Here is a 17,294-nt window from a genome sequence, read left to right as displayed (position 1 = left end):
GGCTATTTTCTGTTTTTTTAAAAAAAAATAGGAATTCTCTATGTATTCTGCTTACTACTCCTTTCTCGGTTAACTGTATCGTAAATGTCAAGTCTTGGTTTGTCTTTCCACTACACTAAATTGTTAGCTTAAGTGCTAGTTTTAATATATTTGATTTAATCATCTTTTCTTTTATGATTAGCATATGTCTCAACAGATTCTTTCCGGCCCTAAGGTTTTTTTCCATGCAAACATTTAAGTATTTGCTTTTCGTAATCAAAACCTTAATGTATGTGGAATTGACTGCTAGGTGAGGTGCGAGGCAGAAATCCATTCCATTGTTTTCCATAAGGATAACCCTTATTCTAGCACTACTTATGGAGCCGCGCTTCCTGCCCCCACTGACCTGCCGTGCCACCTCATCACATCTCAAAGGGCAGCATATACACCTGCGCTATTTCTCAGGCTCCTTAGCTCGCTGCACTGCTCAGAGCGCCTACTTCTGCACCACATACAACACAAACTCTGTAATAAAACTTACTGTCTTGTAAAAGGTCCCCTCAACCTCCTCATTATAGTCAGAAGCAGCCCGCCATCTTCGTCCTTTGCTGTTCCACAGATGTTCAGATATCTGCCTGTCACATCCAACAAAACCTGTTGGAATTTCTGCTGGAAATGGCATTGAATCTGTAGATCATTTTGGGGAGGTTTGATACCCTTACTACCTTCATGAACAAAGACACTGTGGTTCTTCATTTGTTTCTACTTGCTTCTTCATCTTTATCCTGCAAATCCTCAGTCAAGCCTTAACCTAAACACTGCCTGCCTCAAACATGCATTTTACCTTCTCAGCTGAAAGGAGGACAAGCGTGTCTTTCATGTGCAAATTTTTTAGATAGCTGCAAGAGTCCAAGAAAAAGATGGGGTGTGTTTGAGGTTTGTTGCTGAGTACACTGAGAATTCGAGAAGAGTAAGATGACACTGGTTTGAGACACACCGAGTCTTCGGTGTGATTCAGTACAGAGGAGTCTGGATAGATTGCCCACTGAAACTGTATGACTAAGAAGTTAACTAGTGACAGGCTCATGAGGACCAGGCTTTAAACGGGCAGAGGAAGAGAAAACTATGAAAGTAGCTAAGAAATTACAAGAAACATGGAAGGTAAAACAGAAGAGTGAAGTCAAGGGGGAACCAGGGAAAGGAGATTTTTGAAGAAGTGGTTAATATTGCCCAAACCCAGAGAAGAAAGATCACTGGAAAGGCCATGGGATCTAACAATTAAGAGGGCACTAATGACAGAAGAGATGGGTAAAAAAAACAAACAACAACAAAAACCTAACTTCACTGAGTTAAAGAGAGTATGGGAGGAGAAGGTGGTCGGCAGAGTAGACACTCGGATATTTGTCGAGGACAAGCCTGAGAGAAATGGAAAGAGGGCAGACTCTTCTCTAAATGAGCTCAGCTGTGAATAGAGGGAGGCTGACGGCAGAATATCTCAGATGAGAAACAGGGCGCTGTAGGACCTGACCTCAACCACCATCCCACACACCAGCCTCCACGTTACAGACAGCAGGGTGAGCAGCAGAGTGAGGAAGGTTCCGAACAAGTGCTTCTTTAGAGGGAAAAAATGAAAATGGGATCCCTAATGGAAATGATGAGAGTGAGTGAGTGGATGTGAGAGCCACGGACGTTGATGACAAGGAGAGGTTCTGGACGTACCTGCAGAGACACAGAAAAGACCCCGGCTGCAGAATGGTCACCTTCCTGCCTTTGAGGTCACCTGACATAAACTAAGGGGTTTTCAAGCTATGTTCTATATTCTTTAATGAACATATAGGCACTTGAACTTGCACAAACTGTTTTTGTCTTTAGATAAAAGGCATCCATCATGGGATTAGATCAACAATACATTTAAGGAAGCCATTCCAACACATAACTAGTTGAGAAAAGATATGGTGCATACTTAAGGAAACTGGGAGACTCTTAGCAACTGTAATTCGGATAAAATACATTAAAATATTTGGAGGGGGTTATTCTTTCTTAAAGAAGGATGTGCCACCACCCAGAATAACATACCTGCTATGGAAGAGAAAATAAGTCCTCCACCTGAGCGTCTCGGGGAAAATGAGTCCCCGTCTCAATCTAGCACAGATTAAATGGACCTAAAGAAAGCATACAATTCTCTTCACTTTAAGGGCAAGCGATGCCTAAGAAGGCATGTTACTCTGCAGGTAAACATGTATATGCTACAGTTATGCAGGATTATCGTTTGCTAAGGTTTTTTTCCCCTTTCACCTCCAATGTACCTGAGTGTATATTTGATATAACTGCTTTGGGGCAAGGCCAGCTTACATCATGAGGGGAGGGGGCACTGTCTCGCAGACAATGAAGGCTGATGGTGCCTATGACATAGACAGTAGCTTCTCTCTCCAGTCACTGTGTTCAATGGGGCTCTAATCCCAGAAAGGGTACCTAGTATATTCAACACGGTCGTTCCCATATGCATTTCCCCAGTATCTTTTCACCTCCATTAATCTCTTATTCCCTTTCCATGAGCACCTACCCTGTGCTGAGCTCGGGGACCCCCTAGAGATCTCTACAGAAGCTGCCGTCTATCAAGCTCTCACTGTGCGCCGCAGCCCATGTTACCTGCCTACGTGCATCACCTCCTTTAATCCACACCTCATGCCTGTGAGAGAGGAGCTAGTCTCTCTTGTCTCCATTTCACAGATGAGAAAATCGTGCTGATACTTCAGTCGCACAGCAAGAACGCGGCAAACCTGAAACGCGAATCTGGGTGTGTCTGACTTCAAAGCCCTGGTTCTTAACCATCTCCCTGCGATGACCACAAACAAGTCCACATGCTGTTCCCATATCGTGCGAGTCTGGAGCTGGGGCAGCGCCAAAAAGGAAGAACTGAGTGGAGTGATGCCGCTCACCTATCCACGCTGCATGGACACGCAGCTGAGCCGAGAGCCTACTCAGTTCCGGAAAACAACCCAAGGCTGTTCACTACGCTTAGCGGCCACTCTCTCCGCCCACCTCCTTTTTCCCCCCTCAGGGTGAGGGAATATGAGATCACGAGAGGACAAAATGCTTGGAGAACGTGACTGTATCTGACCTGCCAGGGCCAGCAGCAGCCTGAGTACCTCTGATAAGCTGGCGGGGAGAGCATGCCTCTGGCCACAGGGACTTCTGCAGGCGTCTAATCGAGGCTTCAGAAAAGGAGGTCTCGGGAGAAAGAGCAGAGTGATGCTTCTCCCCTGTCAGAGTAACCGCTCTAACCACTCAGGACAAAATGCCCCGTTGCTCACAGCATCACTCTGCCACAGGGTCACATACCCCTATTCAACTGACTTTCAGCCTTTTCTCTGAGAAAGAAGAAAGAAAGAAAAGAAGAAAAAAGAAAGAAAGGAAGAAATGGTCTCCTAGGTCTGGGGTAAAAATGAAAAAAGCAAGTTGACTTGCTTTGAAATGCAAAAGACCTCCATCTCTGGCTTGTCCTAGTCCCGAGGGACCAGGGACCCCCCCGGATCTTGCTCACTGCTCTTCATTCAAAGTCCCCTGGGAAACAGCTGCTTGTTTTCCAAGAACTGTAGGAACACTCTGTTCTTCCACAAGGTCCCACCAAACGTCCACAACCTGGAGCGGCACAAAGGTCAACCAGATGCAGACAGGCTCGCGGCCGCTGTGCTGTTATTATTAAGGCACTTTTGACTGTGTTTCTTTGTGGAAACAAGTATAGACAAGGTTAAAAAAAAAAAAAAGAAGTTATTCTGTATCATATCCCAGAATGGGTCCCAGCCATTTCTCAACCTCGGCCACAGACATGCTCTTCCTCAAAGCATAATCCTCAATCTGCAAAAGATTAAAAGCAGTTTATTAAACCAAAATGATAAGACTTTGTGAACTCAAGTTTACACAGCATTCGCCAAGATACATTAAGTACGTTTTATGTCTTTTGCCTTAACAGTAATCCACTGAGTTAAATGGAGACAGATATTTATCTATTCATCGAGGTGCCTTATTTTCCGGGCAGAAAAACAACATGTCGTAACTACCTCAGGCTGAGAGCCTGGCTGGGGTGTGTGTGTGGCAGGGGTGTGGCAGGGTTGGTCTCTGTGTAAACGGCAGGGCGAGAAACGGGGCAGTGGGCTGAAGTCAAATCAGGACATAAACCGGAGTACGTCTCTTCATCCTTTCCCTCTCATTTCCTTCTCACTCACATGTAAAATGAAACAGCTCTAACAGTTCCATTCAAAACAAGACAGGCCTCTAGGGATGCCACACACAATGAAACAGCTAACCTACCTGGTCCTTGGAAATTTTCCCCACGGCAAAATATCTGGACCTCAAATTGGAGAAGTAAAGGCCGGATACCGCTGAAGCAGGTGCCATGGCCAGCGATTCTGTTAACCTGATGCCTGGGGAGAGCAGCATGGGGAGAAACGTTCGTTTATTCAGTGCTGAGACAGGCCTGCCGAGTGGTAGGCTCCCAGCATATTCTTGTTTACAAGTGAATGAGAGTGAGCTTGTGCCTTCCAGGTGGACATGTGAGACAGCATGAAAGATGTGGGCAGACTCGTCTAGCAAATTCCCGCCAAAGGGATGAACAAATTCAGGATGTGCAGATCTCCTCTAACCTGGGGGGAGAGGCCTGGAAAAGACTCTCTACATTCTTATGCCTGCCCTCCAAGATCAGCCATGGAGGCTACGCCTGGGCCTTCTAGACAAGGACTCCAACCCTGCAGATGCGGACACCACCTGGACCTCCAAGTGCACCTGTGAGGCCAAGGCCACTAGGGGAATGACAGACAGCCAGGCCCCACTGAGGATGAGCCCACACCAAGGCTATCTAGTCTACGCCATTCACATTCTGGACAAGGCAACGGAGCGACGTAAAGGCTCGGTGCTTTGCCAAAGGTCGCCCAGCTGGCTTACGGCAGAAACGGGTCCCCAAGTCCCCATCTCCTGTCTCCTGGAGCCGCTGCCATCCTGCCAGCCCAGATTCAATGAGCCTCATAGCTCTTCATGTCCATCTACATTCCTTTAACGTCTTCGGCGTGGATGGCACGCTTTTGATGAACGCCACTGAAAACAGTACACTGTGTTCACAGTGGTGCAGAAGTAAAGAGAGAGGGAGCAGAAGAGAAGGGTGGGAATTCTGTGAGACGAGGGTCCAGAGACACTCCTAGAAGTGGTGGAAGGAGAGAGCGACGTGAAATACATTATTAAAGGTTACAAAGGTCGCTCAATAGTGGAGAGACACACGTGTAATAGGAAAATGGGGCAGGGGATGTACGGGCTGATGTGAGTCAGCTAAGCTCCCATCTATTGTAGGTGAAAAGAAAATAATGAAAACTGATAAACCTGAAAATGGTGATAAAAGACCACTACTCAACAATAATTCTACAGGGCCTCCACGTGCACGAATTGAAATGAGTTTCTTTTCCTCCTGTTAAAATAATAATAATATATGGGCTTCCCTGGTGGCTCAGTGGTTGAGAGATCGCCTGCCGATGTGGGGGACACGGGTTCGTGCCCCGGTCCGGGAAGATTCCACATGCCGCGGAGCGGCTGGGCCCGTGAGCCATGGCCGCTGAGCCTGCGCGTCCGGAGCCTGCGCTCCGCAGCGGGAGAGGCCACGGCAGTGAGAGGCCCACGTACTGCAAAAAATAATAATAATAAATAATAATAATAATATGGAGGTGAAGGACTAGAACACACTGCTGGAAGTGAGAAACGACGGGATCAGGGATCTCACTGTAAGCCTCTCCGTGTCTCCCACCTGCTCCATCCGCACGCCTTCCCTCTGCTACCGTGTGTGTAACATGAGGCAGGATGCGCGCCTGCCCGGTGCTGACCTGTGTGCCGCTCCACGTCCGCCAGCCTCCACATGGTCAGCTTCTCGGTGTGGTCGGGCTGGCTGGGGTAGCCGGGCGCCGGCCGGATGCCCTCGTAGCGCAGCCTCCGCAGGTCGGCCACGGCCAGCTGCTCGCCGCCACAGTAGCCCCACAGCTCCCTGCGGACCCGCACGTGCAGCTCCTCGGCGAAGGCCTGGGGCGGAACACACCGTCGGACGGAGGCGGGAGCCCTTCTCCTGCCTTCCCTCCTGCCCTCTGTCCCGCCCGCAAACACACCTCCCTGACCCGACAGCAGGTGGGGGAACCGGCGAGAGGGATGGGCCGGGGGCTCAACTCATCTGTACTGTCATCAGCTGCTCTGCGGCTCAGTTCTGGCCTCAGCCCAGGCTCTCAAGGATCATATTCAATGATCCGAGGATCCGAGGCCCTTCAGACCTTTCTCTGACGCTCAGGCTACAGCTTGTTGTGGCCAGAAGGAGGAGCGGGGACCATGACAGCAGCCAGTGACTCTGCTGTGAGCCTCGGGAAAAGGGGAGTGGCTCCCATAGCTTAGGCTGCCCCACCCGACAGAGGAAGATGAGGGATCTACAGGCGAGCCCAACATCAGAACGAGAAGCTCTGAAACAGAACCTGTTTGGCTCTTTGCAGGGTCCTCTGGAAAACATCAAATCACAAGCACAGGGCGACGCCAGTACCAAGACAATGAAGTCAAGGCTCCACGGGCCACTCCAACTACAGCATCGCTGAAGGGTACTCTGTGCCCAAAGATGAGGCGTGAGAGTGACTCGAAAATACAGGATTTAAGAGTATGTGTGCTGTCAGAGCCAAACACACACACACGCACATGCACACGTGCGCGCGCACTCTGGCCTCAGGGCACCACGGCTCTACCTCGGCCAGCCGGTCCCCCAGCGCCTTGACCATGATGCTGCTGTAGTCGTCACACTCTTCCTCGTAGGCCTTGCTCAGCTCCTCCACCCCGAAGCAGGCGACGGCAAACAGACCCAGGTAGTCAGGGACGCCCGAGTGCAGAGGGGCGATGAAGTCCGAGAGGCAGAGGTAGGGGTCTGCGCTGGCAGAGTCCTTCTCGGCCTTGAAACACAAGGAGTGGGCAGAGTGGCCATTAGCATGGAACTGGCACCAACACACAGAGAAGAGCAATCGAGCACCTTCCCAGGAATACAGCTTCAAATGGGGCTGTTTTGTTCACTGTTACACCCCCAGCACTTAGGAGAGCGCCTGATATGTAGTGAGTGTTCAATGAACATGTGTTGAATAAATAAATGGAACGAGATTTTTAGAGAGATACGACATGGAACGACGCACACAGTCGAGAGACCAGTCAACTCGCTCGTTCACACGCTGACCGAACATTTACTGAATGCCTACAGGAACTGGAACCCTAAATAGTCATATAAAAAGGTTTTCTTTTCCTCCAAAAGTGTTTTCAATTCAAGACCCACATTAAATCCTAAAGGTATGTTCAAAAGGGGTCCACTAAGTGTGTAAGCCTCTACTTTACATCGACAGAAGCAGTTCAACAAACGGCTAAGGTCAGCAACACAGGGCCACGTGCTGTCCACCACGGGCGGTGGGTCAGGGGATGGCTAAGGACACTGCTGGGCTGGCCTGAAACCAATCAAAAAATTGAGCAGGATCTGCTTCTGGGGTTCTCTCCTCAGGCCAGGTGGCCATCCTCGCCTGCTTTCCATCTTCAGCTGATGACTGACTTATCCCTGCTACTGAGCTGACAAATAAGGTCTTACACATACTTCACAATCAACACGTTTGCTGAGAAGGTAAATAACAAATGACTAATATTTACTGAGTGCTGACTGTGTCAGGCACTGGTCTTGGTGCTTTATATGAATTAACTAATCCAATCCTCTCAACAACCTTGTGAAGTAAGTGACACCACCAGCTCCATTTTATACAAGAAATCCAAGGCAGCGAGAGCTTGAAGAACTAGTTCAAGGTCAGACAGTGGCAGGCCCATGGGTCTGATCCACAACCAATGCTCTTGACCACTATACAACACTGCTTAGGACAGATCAATTAATGAGCAGTCAACCCAGAAGCTTCACAGCTACTTGCTTGCCAGCTCTGGAAACAAGTACAGTCTAATCGACACTGGGCAAAAAACAGTTAACTGGCTGCAGACAAGAAGGTATTTGATAAAGGCAAGTGGAAATGTCACAGAGCCAGGGCCAGCTATGCAGGGAGGAGCTGCCTTCCACTTGTACTCTGCCCAACAACTGCTCTTTGCTAACAAAAGCCAGGAGATACAAAGTTTCCCAGCACCACAAGGAGAGACAGGTCACAGAGCCACACAGCTCTTTAAAATAGACAGCGATCAGAGCCACTCAGAACAGAAGACTCCCGGAGCAGTAAGTCGCTGCAGCCAGAATTTTCCAGCGTACTGGAAAAAAGCACATCCTTAGAAATAGCTATCTGGGTGGGTAATACACGTACTTTGAAAAGTCATTATATTAAATGCCCTAATACAGTCCCTCACAGACTGCCTGGACATGAATGGTGTTGGATGTAAAAAGAGGTCAGAGGACACAGGGCTTGAAGGATGGAAATTCAGGCCAGGGTGGAGGTTTCTGACCTTAATTACTTCTTTAAAAGAAAAGTCACCAGTTCCCTAGTGAGGAGGGGCTAGAACTTAACATTAGAATCCTCTTGTGTTCTGAGGTGTCTGAGCCTGAGTGCACGGAGTGAGGATGCACCAGGCCTGGGTGCAGAGACTGAGGATGTACCGGGCCTGGGTGCACACAGTAATGGTGTAGCTGTCCCCGTTTAACTTGTTATGGTACTGTTTAATGTCCCAAGTTTAAGGATTCCCTCAGACGTTGTTATAGTTAAAACATCTGACATTATGAATTACATTGTGATTATGATTAAAAGCAATACTATCACTCCTGAATGACTGAAAATGGTAATGAGACCATGCGAGAAGCACTTGCTACTGTCCTTTGTTAATGACTGGTGAATTCTGGCTCCGATTCTTGATCAGGGCAGTTTTTTTTTTTTTTTTTGCAGTACGCAGGCCTCTCACTGCTGTGGCCTCTCCCGTTGCGGAGCACAGGCTCCGGACGCGCAGGCTCAGCATCCATGGCTCACAGGCCCAGCCGCTCCGTGGCATGTGGGATCTTCCCGGACCAGGGCACGAACCCGTGTCCCCCACATCGGCAGGCGGACTCTCAACCACTGCGCCACCAGGGAAGCCCCAGCTCATTTTTTATAGCAGCTAAAGGGACATGCTTACAGATTTGCATGTTTAAAGGTGGGGTCATAGGAGAGGGAGCCGTGTGGAGGAGAGCCTGTTCTATGACCCGGGAGAAGCCAGTGGCATGAGAGAACAGCCATCGGGGTGTGGACAGGCTGGGCTCTCCCCTCCAAGCTGCGCAGCTCAGCGCACTCTCCATCAGCTTTCGTTTTCACCTCTGCAAAATGGAAACATATAAACTGCCCAACAACAGGTTGTGTGGAAATGAAACAAGATGGTCCATTAAGTGCCCTGCTAAGCAGCTGGCCCCTGGTAGACATCCAGCGAATGTCTGCTCCCCCCAACCCCGTCTTCGCCTTGAGAAAGGAGCCACCAGCCTATTTTAATGACAGGCCCGGATGCAAACCCATGTTCTTGAGCAAGTGAATGTCCACCTGTGCATGACCCCCCGAGGCAGCAGCAGTGTTTCTCCTCACCCATCCAACCCCGACAGGAAACACCTCCCTCCTGCTGGTGCCCGAGAGGCCCAGCTTCTAAACCCACACTGGCCCTTTCTCTATATCACAAATGCCTTGAGCTCGGGGCTGTGACTGGTCATTTGGGGTGAGGTGGGGAAGAGCTATGCTTACACAAAGTTCAAACTTACATCATTCTTATTTATGTTTTGTGAGTGCTTAAAACAAAGAGTAGGGCAATGTGTCCGCTGGCCGCACGGCCTCCGCACCTGCTGCCTGAGTCCGTAGAAGGTGGCGATGGGCTCCACGGCCTGGGGTGCCGCGCCCTCCGCATACAGGTGGATGTCGTCCTGGCTGCTCTGCGCTGGCCAGAACCCAACCACGCCCCTGGCGTGGAGCTGCTTCTGACTAATCAGTGCCTGCAGCATATTTTGGGCATCATCATAGACTTTTTTGGCTTCTTCACCTGTTAGGAAAATATCGTAAGAATTCACTTAGAAATGCCAATAATAACCAGCAAAGCATGCTTCTTTTTAAAACTACTACCTCTCCTCAGTCATCTTCTCTCTTCACCCCTCTCTTTTCCCCTCAAATACTTTAAAAATCAGTGTTTGCCATCAGCAACCCCAGGTGCATGGCTAAGTGTTCAGCAGTTCTGCTAAGTGCAGCTCCCATACACAGTCTGCTTTGCCAGCTCAAGCCACTTATTTTTCCATTTAACAAAAGGTAGAGAGCCAGCTCTTGGCTCCGCGCAGCAATGTGTCAGACAGAGAGCGAGACAAGGCAGGCCAGACCCTTCCACCACCACGTTCCTCATGCACAGACAGCTCCCCTGACCTCACCGTGACCCCTGGGGATGCAGAACAGCCTGAGGAGTGGAGTGTGACTTCAGTGCTGCTCCTGGATGGCCCAGCCCAGGGCCCATCCGGCCCTCACTTGGTTCCGGCGGGAGCCAGCGGGGTTAGGGTTAGGCTTTCTGTCCGGGCCTGGCCAGCCCTGCTTCAGCCACTCAACTGCTCATCTGTGATCACCCGGGAGCAGATCAGAATGAGAGGCCCTTGCCCACTGCTGCACCTTGGCTAGCCTGGGAGCCGCTGAGTCACAGCACCTAACACGCACCCCAGGGCCCCCCCAGGAAGTGGGCAAGGGCCACTCTCCCAGGCTCCCCTCAGCCCTAACCCCACACACCCACCAGTCCACCCCCCACCTCGCTCTGAGCTGGCTGTTACAGAACCCTTTGAAGGGCTTAGTGTTTTGGTCCCATGTCTCTGGGGGCAGGGCTGACAGCAAGACGCAGGGCTAGCAGTTTATCTATCAACTAGCTTGTCACCCCCAGCCCCTCCCCAGCAGGCACAATAGCCTCCTTGCCGGTCCCCAAATCAGCCCACGTGTCTGTGCCTTCCCACTCGGTCTCCTCGGCCTGGAGTGTCCTTTTCTTCATCACCACCTCACATTCCCAGTCCCAGGCCCAGTAGCTCCCACTAATCTTCAAAAAGCAGTTCAAACACCACCTCCTCCAGGAAGCCTCTCCTGATGTCCCACTCTGAGGTCTGACTCATTTCCCTGTGTCCACAGAAGCTGGGCCTTGGTCCCGCAGCACGAGCTCATCCTGCTGTACGGGAATCACCCTCCAATGCTGCACCAGCCAGCTGGGTACCAGACGGCAGCGATGATACATCTTCTTTTTGATACATTTTTCTTTTGTTTATCCCCAGTGCCCAGCATGTAACTGATGTCAATAAACATTTAGTAAAGAATGGATAAATGAAATGCGAAATGTAGTCAGTAAATAAGGACCAACCCAGCAGATTACAAACTGTCAAAGAGCCGAGCGGATGGAACAGTACCTTTCATCATGTCGTAACAGTAAACTCTCTCCTGCATAATCCACCCCGCTGCTCACCATCTATTCTTGTCTTCAAAGTCCCAAGATCATGTCTCAGATACCAGAGCAGGATGGAAGGACTTACTGAACTAACCTACAGCTTTGTCGTCAAATATCTTGGGAAAGCCTCGGTTTGGGTATTTGCCCCGGAGCTGCCAGACATCGAAGAAAGGCTTCCAGTCAATGTAGTCCACCAGCTTCTGCAGGTCGTAGTCTTCAAAGACCCGAGTCCCAAGGAATGTGGGCTTCACTACAGGACAGAGTGAGAGGCGTGAACCCTGGCGCCGGCCTGGGGCTCAGTGCCACTCATGCCTGGTGCCGCCTGCGGGAGGCCTTCCCGCTCTGTTGGCTCCCACGCTCCGCCTCCCTCCTGTCACCCGGAGGAGTTGTTTTACAAAGAGGGGAACTTGAAATTACTGAGGAGAAGGAGTAATTCGCCAGCACATCTTAAAAAAACCTCTTCTTCCCCTGCAGCTGACTGACTGCACCGCCCTTGGAAACTCTTCCCTCAACCCTCCCCACCAACACCCCCGCCCAAGAAACAAGACAGACTGGGGTTGATCTCACTTGTACAAATGAAGATGATACTAAAAGAAAGAGCACTGGAGAAAGACACATGTAACAGGCCACTTCCATAAAGTTTAAAAACATGAATCAATAATCAATCAATGTATTGCCTACTGAACATATGCACATAATCGAAGTCTGCGGAAATGCACAAAAATGAGGCATCAAATTCAGGATCCTGCAGGGGAGGGAGGGGCTCACAGTAATTCCCACATGTATGGTTTTGTCTTTTTTAAGTGGGCAGTAGCTTATTCCTTAAGTGCCTGGTGGAGATACACGAATGTTCAATACAGTCTTCTTTACGCCTCCTTGTGAATCTAAAAAAGATCCTAAGTGAAATACTGGTGAAGACTTCAGAGACAGACGGTGCCACTGGGCTTCCTGGGGCACCAGTACCGCCCCACGCCACCAAGTCCCGGTTGGTTAGGCTGGGGTCCAAGGTGACCACTCCGCTGCCCGCTTCCCAGCCCTCACGCCCTCAGTTTCCTGATCTGCAAATAAGGATCAGAGAACTTAAACTAAAGCACCACGCTCAGGTGCTCAGGGATAACATGGAAGTCTCAAGAGTGTTTTTCCCTCGTTAGACAGTAACAGTGAGAGGTGAAAGTACAGGAAAAGAAAAGTATGTGCAGCTTCTTAATTTTGCCTGGAAATCTCTACCTTTTGACATAGTTCATGGTAGCTTTCCCCCATGTGTTCCTGGTCATCTTTTTATTATACAGGACAATCCTTGCTTTGTAAATATTCCATTATGCTGGTTTGTTTGGTAATGAAAAAGAAATTACAGCTATTCTCCTGACTGAAGTGCCACCCTGCCTGGAAAGTCAGGGAAACGCTCTGCTTCCGGGTCACTCAAGGGTGTTATTCTTGAATGAGCTTGTCGGCCAGAGTTGGAGATGTGTTTGAGGTTTTACCACCAAAGACCTAGAGAGAAGAACCTTTCCTTCTCTCTTTATTGACTTCTTGCAACTACGCTAAGGCTGGGTTGTCCTTAGGGGCCCTACATGGGGCTTAAACAGCCACTTGAAAAGTGTCACTACTGCCACCTGGTGCTGCAGGCCTTCGGTGGACTATTGCCACTGACATGTATTTTGGACGCTTGGCCTGGCTAAAATGGGCTCCCCCTTGTGATATTTTTCCAATTTCATACTGAAAGGAAAAGAGAAAATAATAGTTTGGACTATATAGTGATTTATATTTTTTCTAAGGTTTACATGTCTTATTTTATCCTCACATTTCCATAAAGTAACTCCTTTTTTACATATTAGAAACTGTCAAACATGGAAGCAATATGCTCAAGGTCACTTGGGATCAGAACCCAAGCCTCCCAGGTCCCCATCTGCCTTCTTCTCACTAAACCGCACTGAACTCAGCAGGACTGAATCTAGAACCCAGCTCATCTACGTTTCCAATTTAATCCACTCTGCTGAGTGTGTGCAGAACACGGGGGTCGTGAGCAATGAAAGTGGATGTGAGATGTTACCTTGGAAATACAGATTCAATTAATATAACCCCTGTTCACCCTGTCTCGATTTTGCATTCGTATCACATGCCTCTTTGAACCTGTCAAAACGTCTTACACATTTTATTCCTTCATGAACACCTATGCAAGGCAAGAAAAGTGGCTAGAAATCAGAAGGGCAAGAAACCAAATGAAAGAAATCAAAAGAGGGAAGCATCCAAGAGAGAATGAGAGTGAACAAAAATAGGAGAGCCTGCTTCACTGCTATGTTTTAAGGTCTGTTCAATGCACAGGCATTTGCAATTTCAGACATTCCACATCTGCACTTGGGCCCGCCTGGGACCTAGGCCAAGGTAGTGACAGCACCACCCAGGCAGGTCTCTAGAACTGGCTTCAACCTGAAGGAGGCCCACTCAAACAAAGCACAGAGGCAAGAGTATGGGTTTAGAAGACAGATCAGAGATAGAATGCTAGTAACCTCCCAAGTTATTACCCGAGACTCAGTTTCTTCAAGTAAAAGTGGGGATAATAGCACTTCCTGTGTCAAGGACTCAGAGCCGCTGCAGGTCAATCTCAGGACAGTGTTTAGTTCTCCATAAATGGCACCTGTAGACTTTTATTTTTGATCATCACTGAACATAATTAAGAGTTTTTAGCTGCCTGTTTGATTCTGCTGCTCAGTAAATGCAAACATCTCTTCAGCGCACAGTTATCACATGCACTTTTCTCTAACCAATAGCCATACAGACCTGGGGGAGGCTCTGACAGCCAGTCAATATGGAAACCGCTTTCTCTAGCTTGCCTTAAAGTTAAGTATCTTCTTTCCTATGAAAAAAGGAAAAGTTATTCAGTCAGAGACTCAGCGTTTCAGCTGCTACTATGAAAGCATGCCCAAGGAAGCTAGTAAATAAGTTTTGCAAGAAAAAATATGCTTTTATTCACGAAAATTCATATCCTAGAAAGCTCTTCCTTTTTCATCCAATATGGCTTCACATCAGCACCAGAACAATAGAGAGTAAAGATGCAATGAGCACCCGTTACGTATGGATACGTAAATGCAAGGCGGACCTGCAGCCTTCACCGTGAGGCCTCCTGCCTGTACTTCACCTGAGGCTGGGATTAACTGGTGGCCACCGACTGCCCTGAGGCCCAGAAGGCAGAACCAAGAAACAGCCAAACGTAGGCAAACTAAGGAAGGGGAAGGCCAACCACAGTGCCCTGGTCCAGCTGACGCCTCAGAAACTTGTTACCGTCTCGCTGTCTGTTATCCCATTTCACTTACCTGGCCACCCCTGAAATACACCCCCCACCTCCCCATACACAAGGCCCAGCAAGCAGATAACCAGGAAGAAATATCCCAACGACCTCTAAGGAGTCATCATGCCTAGTCTCCATGCATCTCCTGAAGCTAGTCTACAGAGGGCCAGTTCTTGAAACATTATTCTGCACAGAGAGCTTCGGGCGATCAGGCAGAGAGACTGACACTGGTCCTGCCTAATGTCTGCATTCTCTTCCATTATTTCCTCAAGCATAAGGATCTGTGGGTGCCACCCCAGTACACTCAGTCCCCATCTCCCTGCTGCCTATGAGCTCATGTTTTATTCATTCTCATAAGTGGCAGCCAGCACAGCACCCAACACCTACTTCTTACTCAGTACATGTTTGGAGGAATAAATAAAATTAACCTTAATATAACCCAAAATTACTGGGAACACTGAAGAACGCTGATGTGAACTAGAAAGAAGGACTTCCCAAAAATGATCCCAAATCTTTCCCTCCTCCAAACAGGAAATTCACATTAAAAACTGTAGGATCGGACTTCCCTGGTGGTCCAGTGGTTAAGAATCCGCCTTCCAATGCAAGGGATGCAGGTTAAATCCCTGGTCAGGAAACTAAGATCCCACATGCTGTGGGGCAACTAAGCCCGTGCGCCACAACTAGAGAGCCCGCGCACCGCGACTACCAAGCCCGTGCACCCTGGAGCCACGGGCCACAACTAGAGAAGCCCGCGTGCCGCAATGAAGATCCTGCGTGCCGCAACTAAGACCTGACGCGGCCAAAAAAAACAAAAAACAAAAAACTGTAGGATCGTTTTATTACCCAAACAAGCGGGGACCTGTTTTTGTCACTTACCTTGAGAGACTCATAATGGTCTTGTCTAATATCTTCATATTCTTCCAGGATCTCCTCAAAGTACTCATCTTTTAGATTCTCATCTAACAGTTGAGAACACTGAAAATGCAAGATCAAAGTTCAATAACCATAGAGCAGCGAAAGAAGATAAAACATGAGTAATACTGGTCAGTCCTAGGGTCACCTCCTTCAGGAAGCCTTCCCATACTAACATCATTTCCTCTCCCTTCACCAGTTGTGCTAATGCCTGCCTGGCTTTACAGTAAAGGGTTAACTCAGCAGGCCTGGGATGCTCCAATGTTGCATGTTACAAAGAAGAGACTGGACTTTGACCGCTCCTGGGAGATAAACTCTAAGCCCTCAGAATATCCTGCCTGATAAAGAATGTCTTTGTCTACCTGGGGCCTCAGGCCATCCCAGAAAGTTTATGCTAATGATGTGAATTATGGGGGAACTTGGCTTACGTGCTATCTAACCTCTGGAGGGGTTGAAGCCTGAGAACCCCCTAAGGTACTCAGACAGGTGAGTATGCCCTGCCTATGTGACTGGCTTCCAATAAAAGCCCAAGACACTAGGGCTCAGGCGAGCGTCCCTGGTTGGCAACACTCTGTACATGCTGTCACACATCATTAGTGGAAGAATTAAGCTCTGTCCGTATGACTCCGAGGGGAGAGACACCTGGATGCTGGTGCCTGGCCTTCTCTAGATTCCACTCAATTTTAATCTGTATCCTTTCATGGTTATAAACCGTGATTGTGAGTATAACAGTGTTTCTGAGTTCTGTGAGTCCTAGCAAATCACTGAAACTGGGGGTGGTCTTGGGGCCCCAAAACACACTGGTTAGGTACCCCCTCTTCAGGGTTTCAAAGATACTCTGTTCATCTCTCCATCACTGCATTTACCACAGGCTTCCAGCATCTGCCTAGGCATCTACCTCCCTGACTAGAGGACAGGCCCTGTGAGGGTAGGATTGCACCTTAACCACCTTCGTGCCCCTGGCTTCTAACGTGGGGCCCAGCACGTAGAAGGTGCATCCTCACAAAATGTTTGCTGATGGAATGAGGCTGATCTTCACAGTCAACCATGAGCTTGTGCTAAAATAAGAAAGGAAACTGATCATCTGAGAAAAGTGAGGCTACTCGGTAAACTGTAAAACTAGAACGAGCTAAATAGTATTTATGACTATGATTATCAAATAGGTAGAACAGCTGCCACCAAAGCTCAAAATAAAATCACAAAGGAAGAGGAAATGGCTGCTGCTGTTCACATCAGTTCCAAAATCACAGCACTGCCCCAACCCTGCATCCTCCAGCAGGATTTTCTAACACACAAAAAGGCAGGGAAGTTCAATACCATTATCTGAAATGGAAGAAGTTCGGCTGGGTGATGGCTAAAGTGCCCATCAGCTTCAAATGTCTATAATTCTGTGTGAATTGTCTGAGTATCTCTAATAAAAATCCAATCACCTGTAAGTTAGTATAAAACCAAATCACTTTATTAAGAAATATAGTATAGGCCATTGTGATAAGCCTAAAAACAGGCTCCCAAAGGGTATGCATACTAGAGTAATTCCCAGTCTTATGTGAACCTCACCTCAATGGAGTCCTCATTTAGGAAATCCAGCAGAGCTCATGAAAACAAGAAAGGATGTCTACTCCTGAGCTCCCCCAAAGTACATGCAATCACTGTTTTAAAACACTGTTGCGTTCTGCTAGAA

At 48.6% G+C, this 17,294-nt stretch overlaps 1 protein-coding gene across 1 annotated transcript; it reads right to left on the bottom strand.

Annotated features, from left to right (window-relative positions):
* Positions 1-23: 23 nt before the first annotated feature.
* LOC113612189 (methionine synthase-like) lies at positions 24-15,697 on the bottom strand (the record flags this gene model as incomplete). Its single annotated transcript, XM_027091859.1, has 8 exons — positions 24-3,837; positions 4,291-4,403; positions 5,844-6,036; positions 6,735-6,935; positions 9,800-9,996; positions 11,510-11,665; positions 14,194-14,269; positions 15,578-15,697. Coding segments are annotated over 8 exons (1,143 nt in total), but the record flags the coding sequence as incomplete, so codon positions are not given.
* Positions 15,698-17,294: the final 1,597 nt, after the last annotated feature.

The sequence above is a fragment of the Aethalodelphis obliquidens genome, unplaced genomic scaffold (genome assembly GCF_003676395.1).
Source record: "Aethalodelphis obliquidens isolate GAN/ISIS:26980383/991018 unplaced genomic scaffold, ASM367639v1 scaffold73, whole genome shotgun sequence".
Lineage (NCBI taxonomy): Eukaryota > Metazoa > Chordata > Mammalia > Artiodactyla > Delphinidae > Aethalodelphis > Aethalodelphis obliquidens.
Note: the sequence above shows the minus strand (reverse complement) of the source record. Positions and strands in the feature narration are given on the sequence as shown.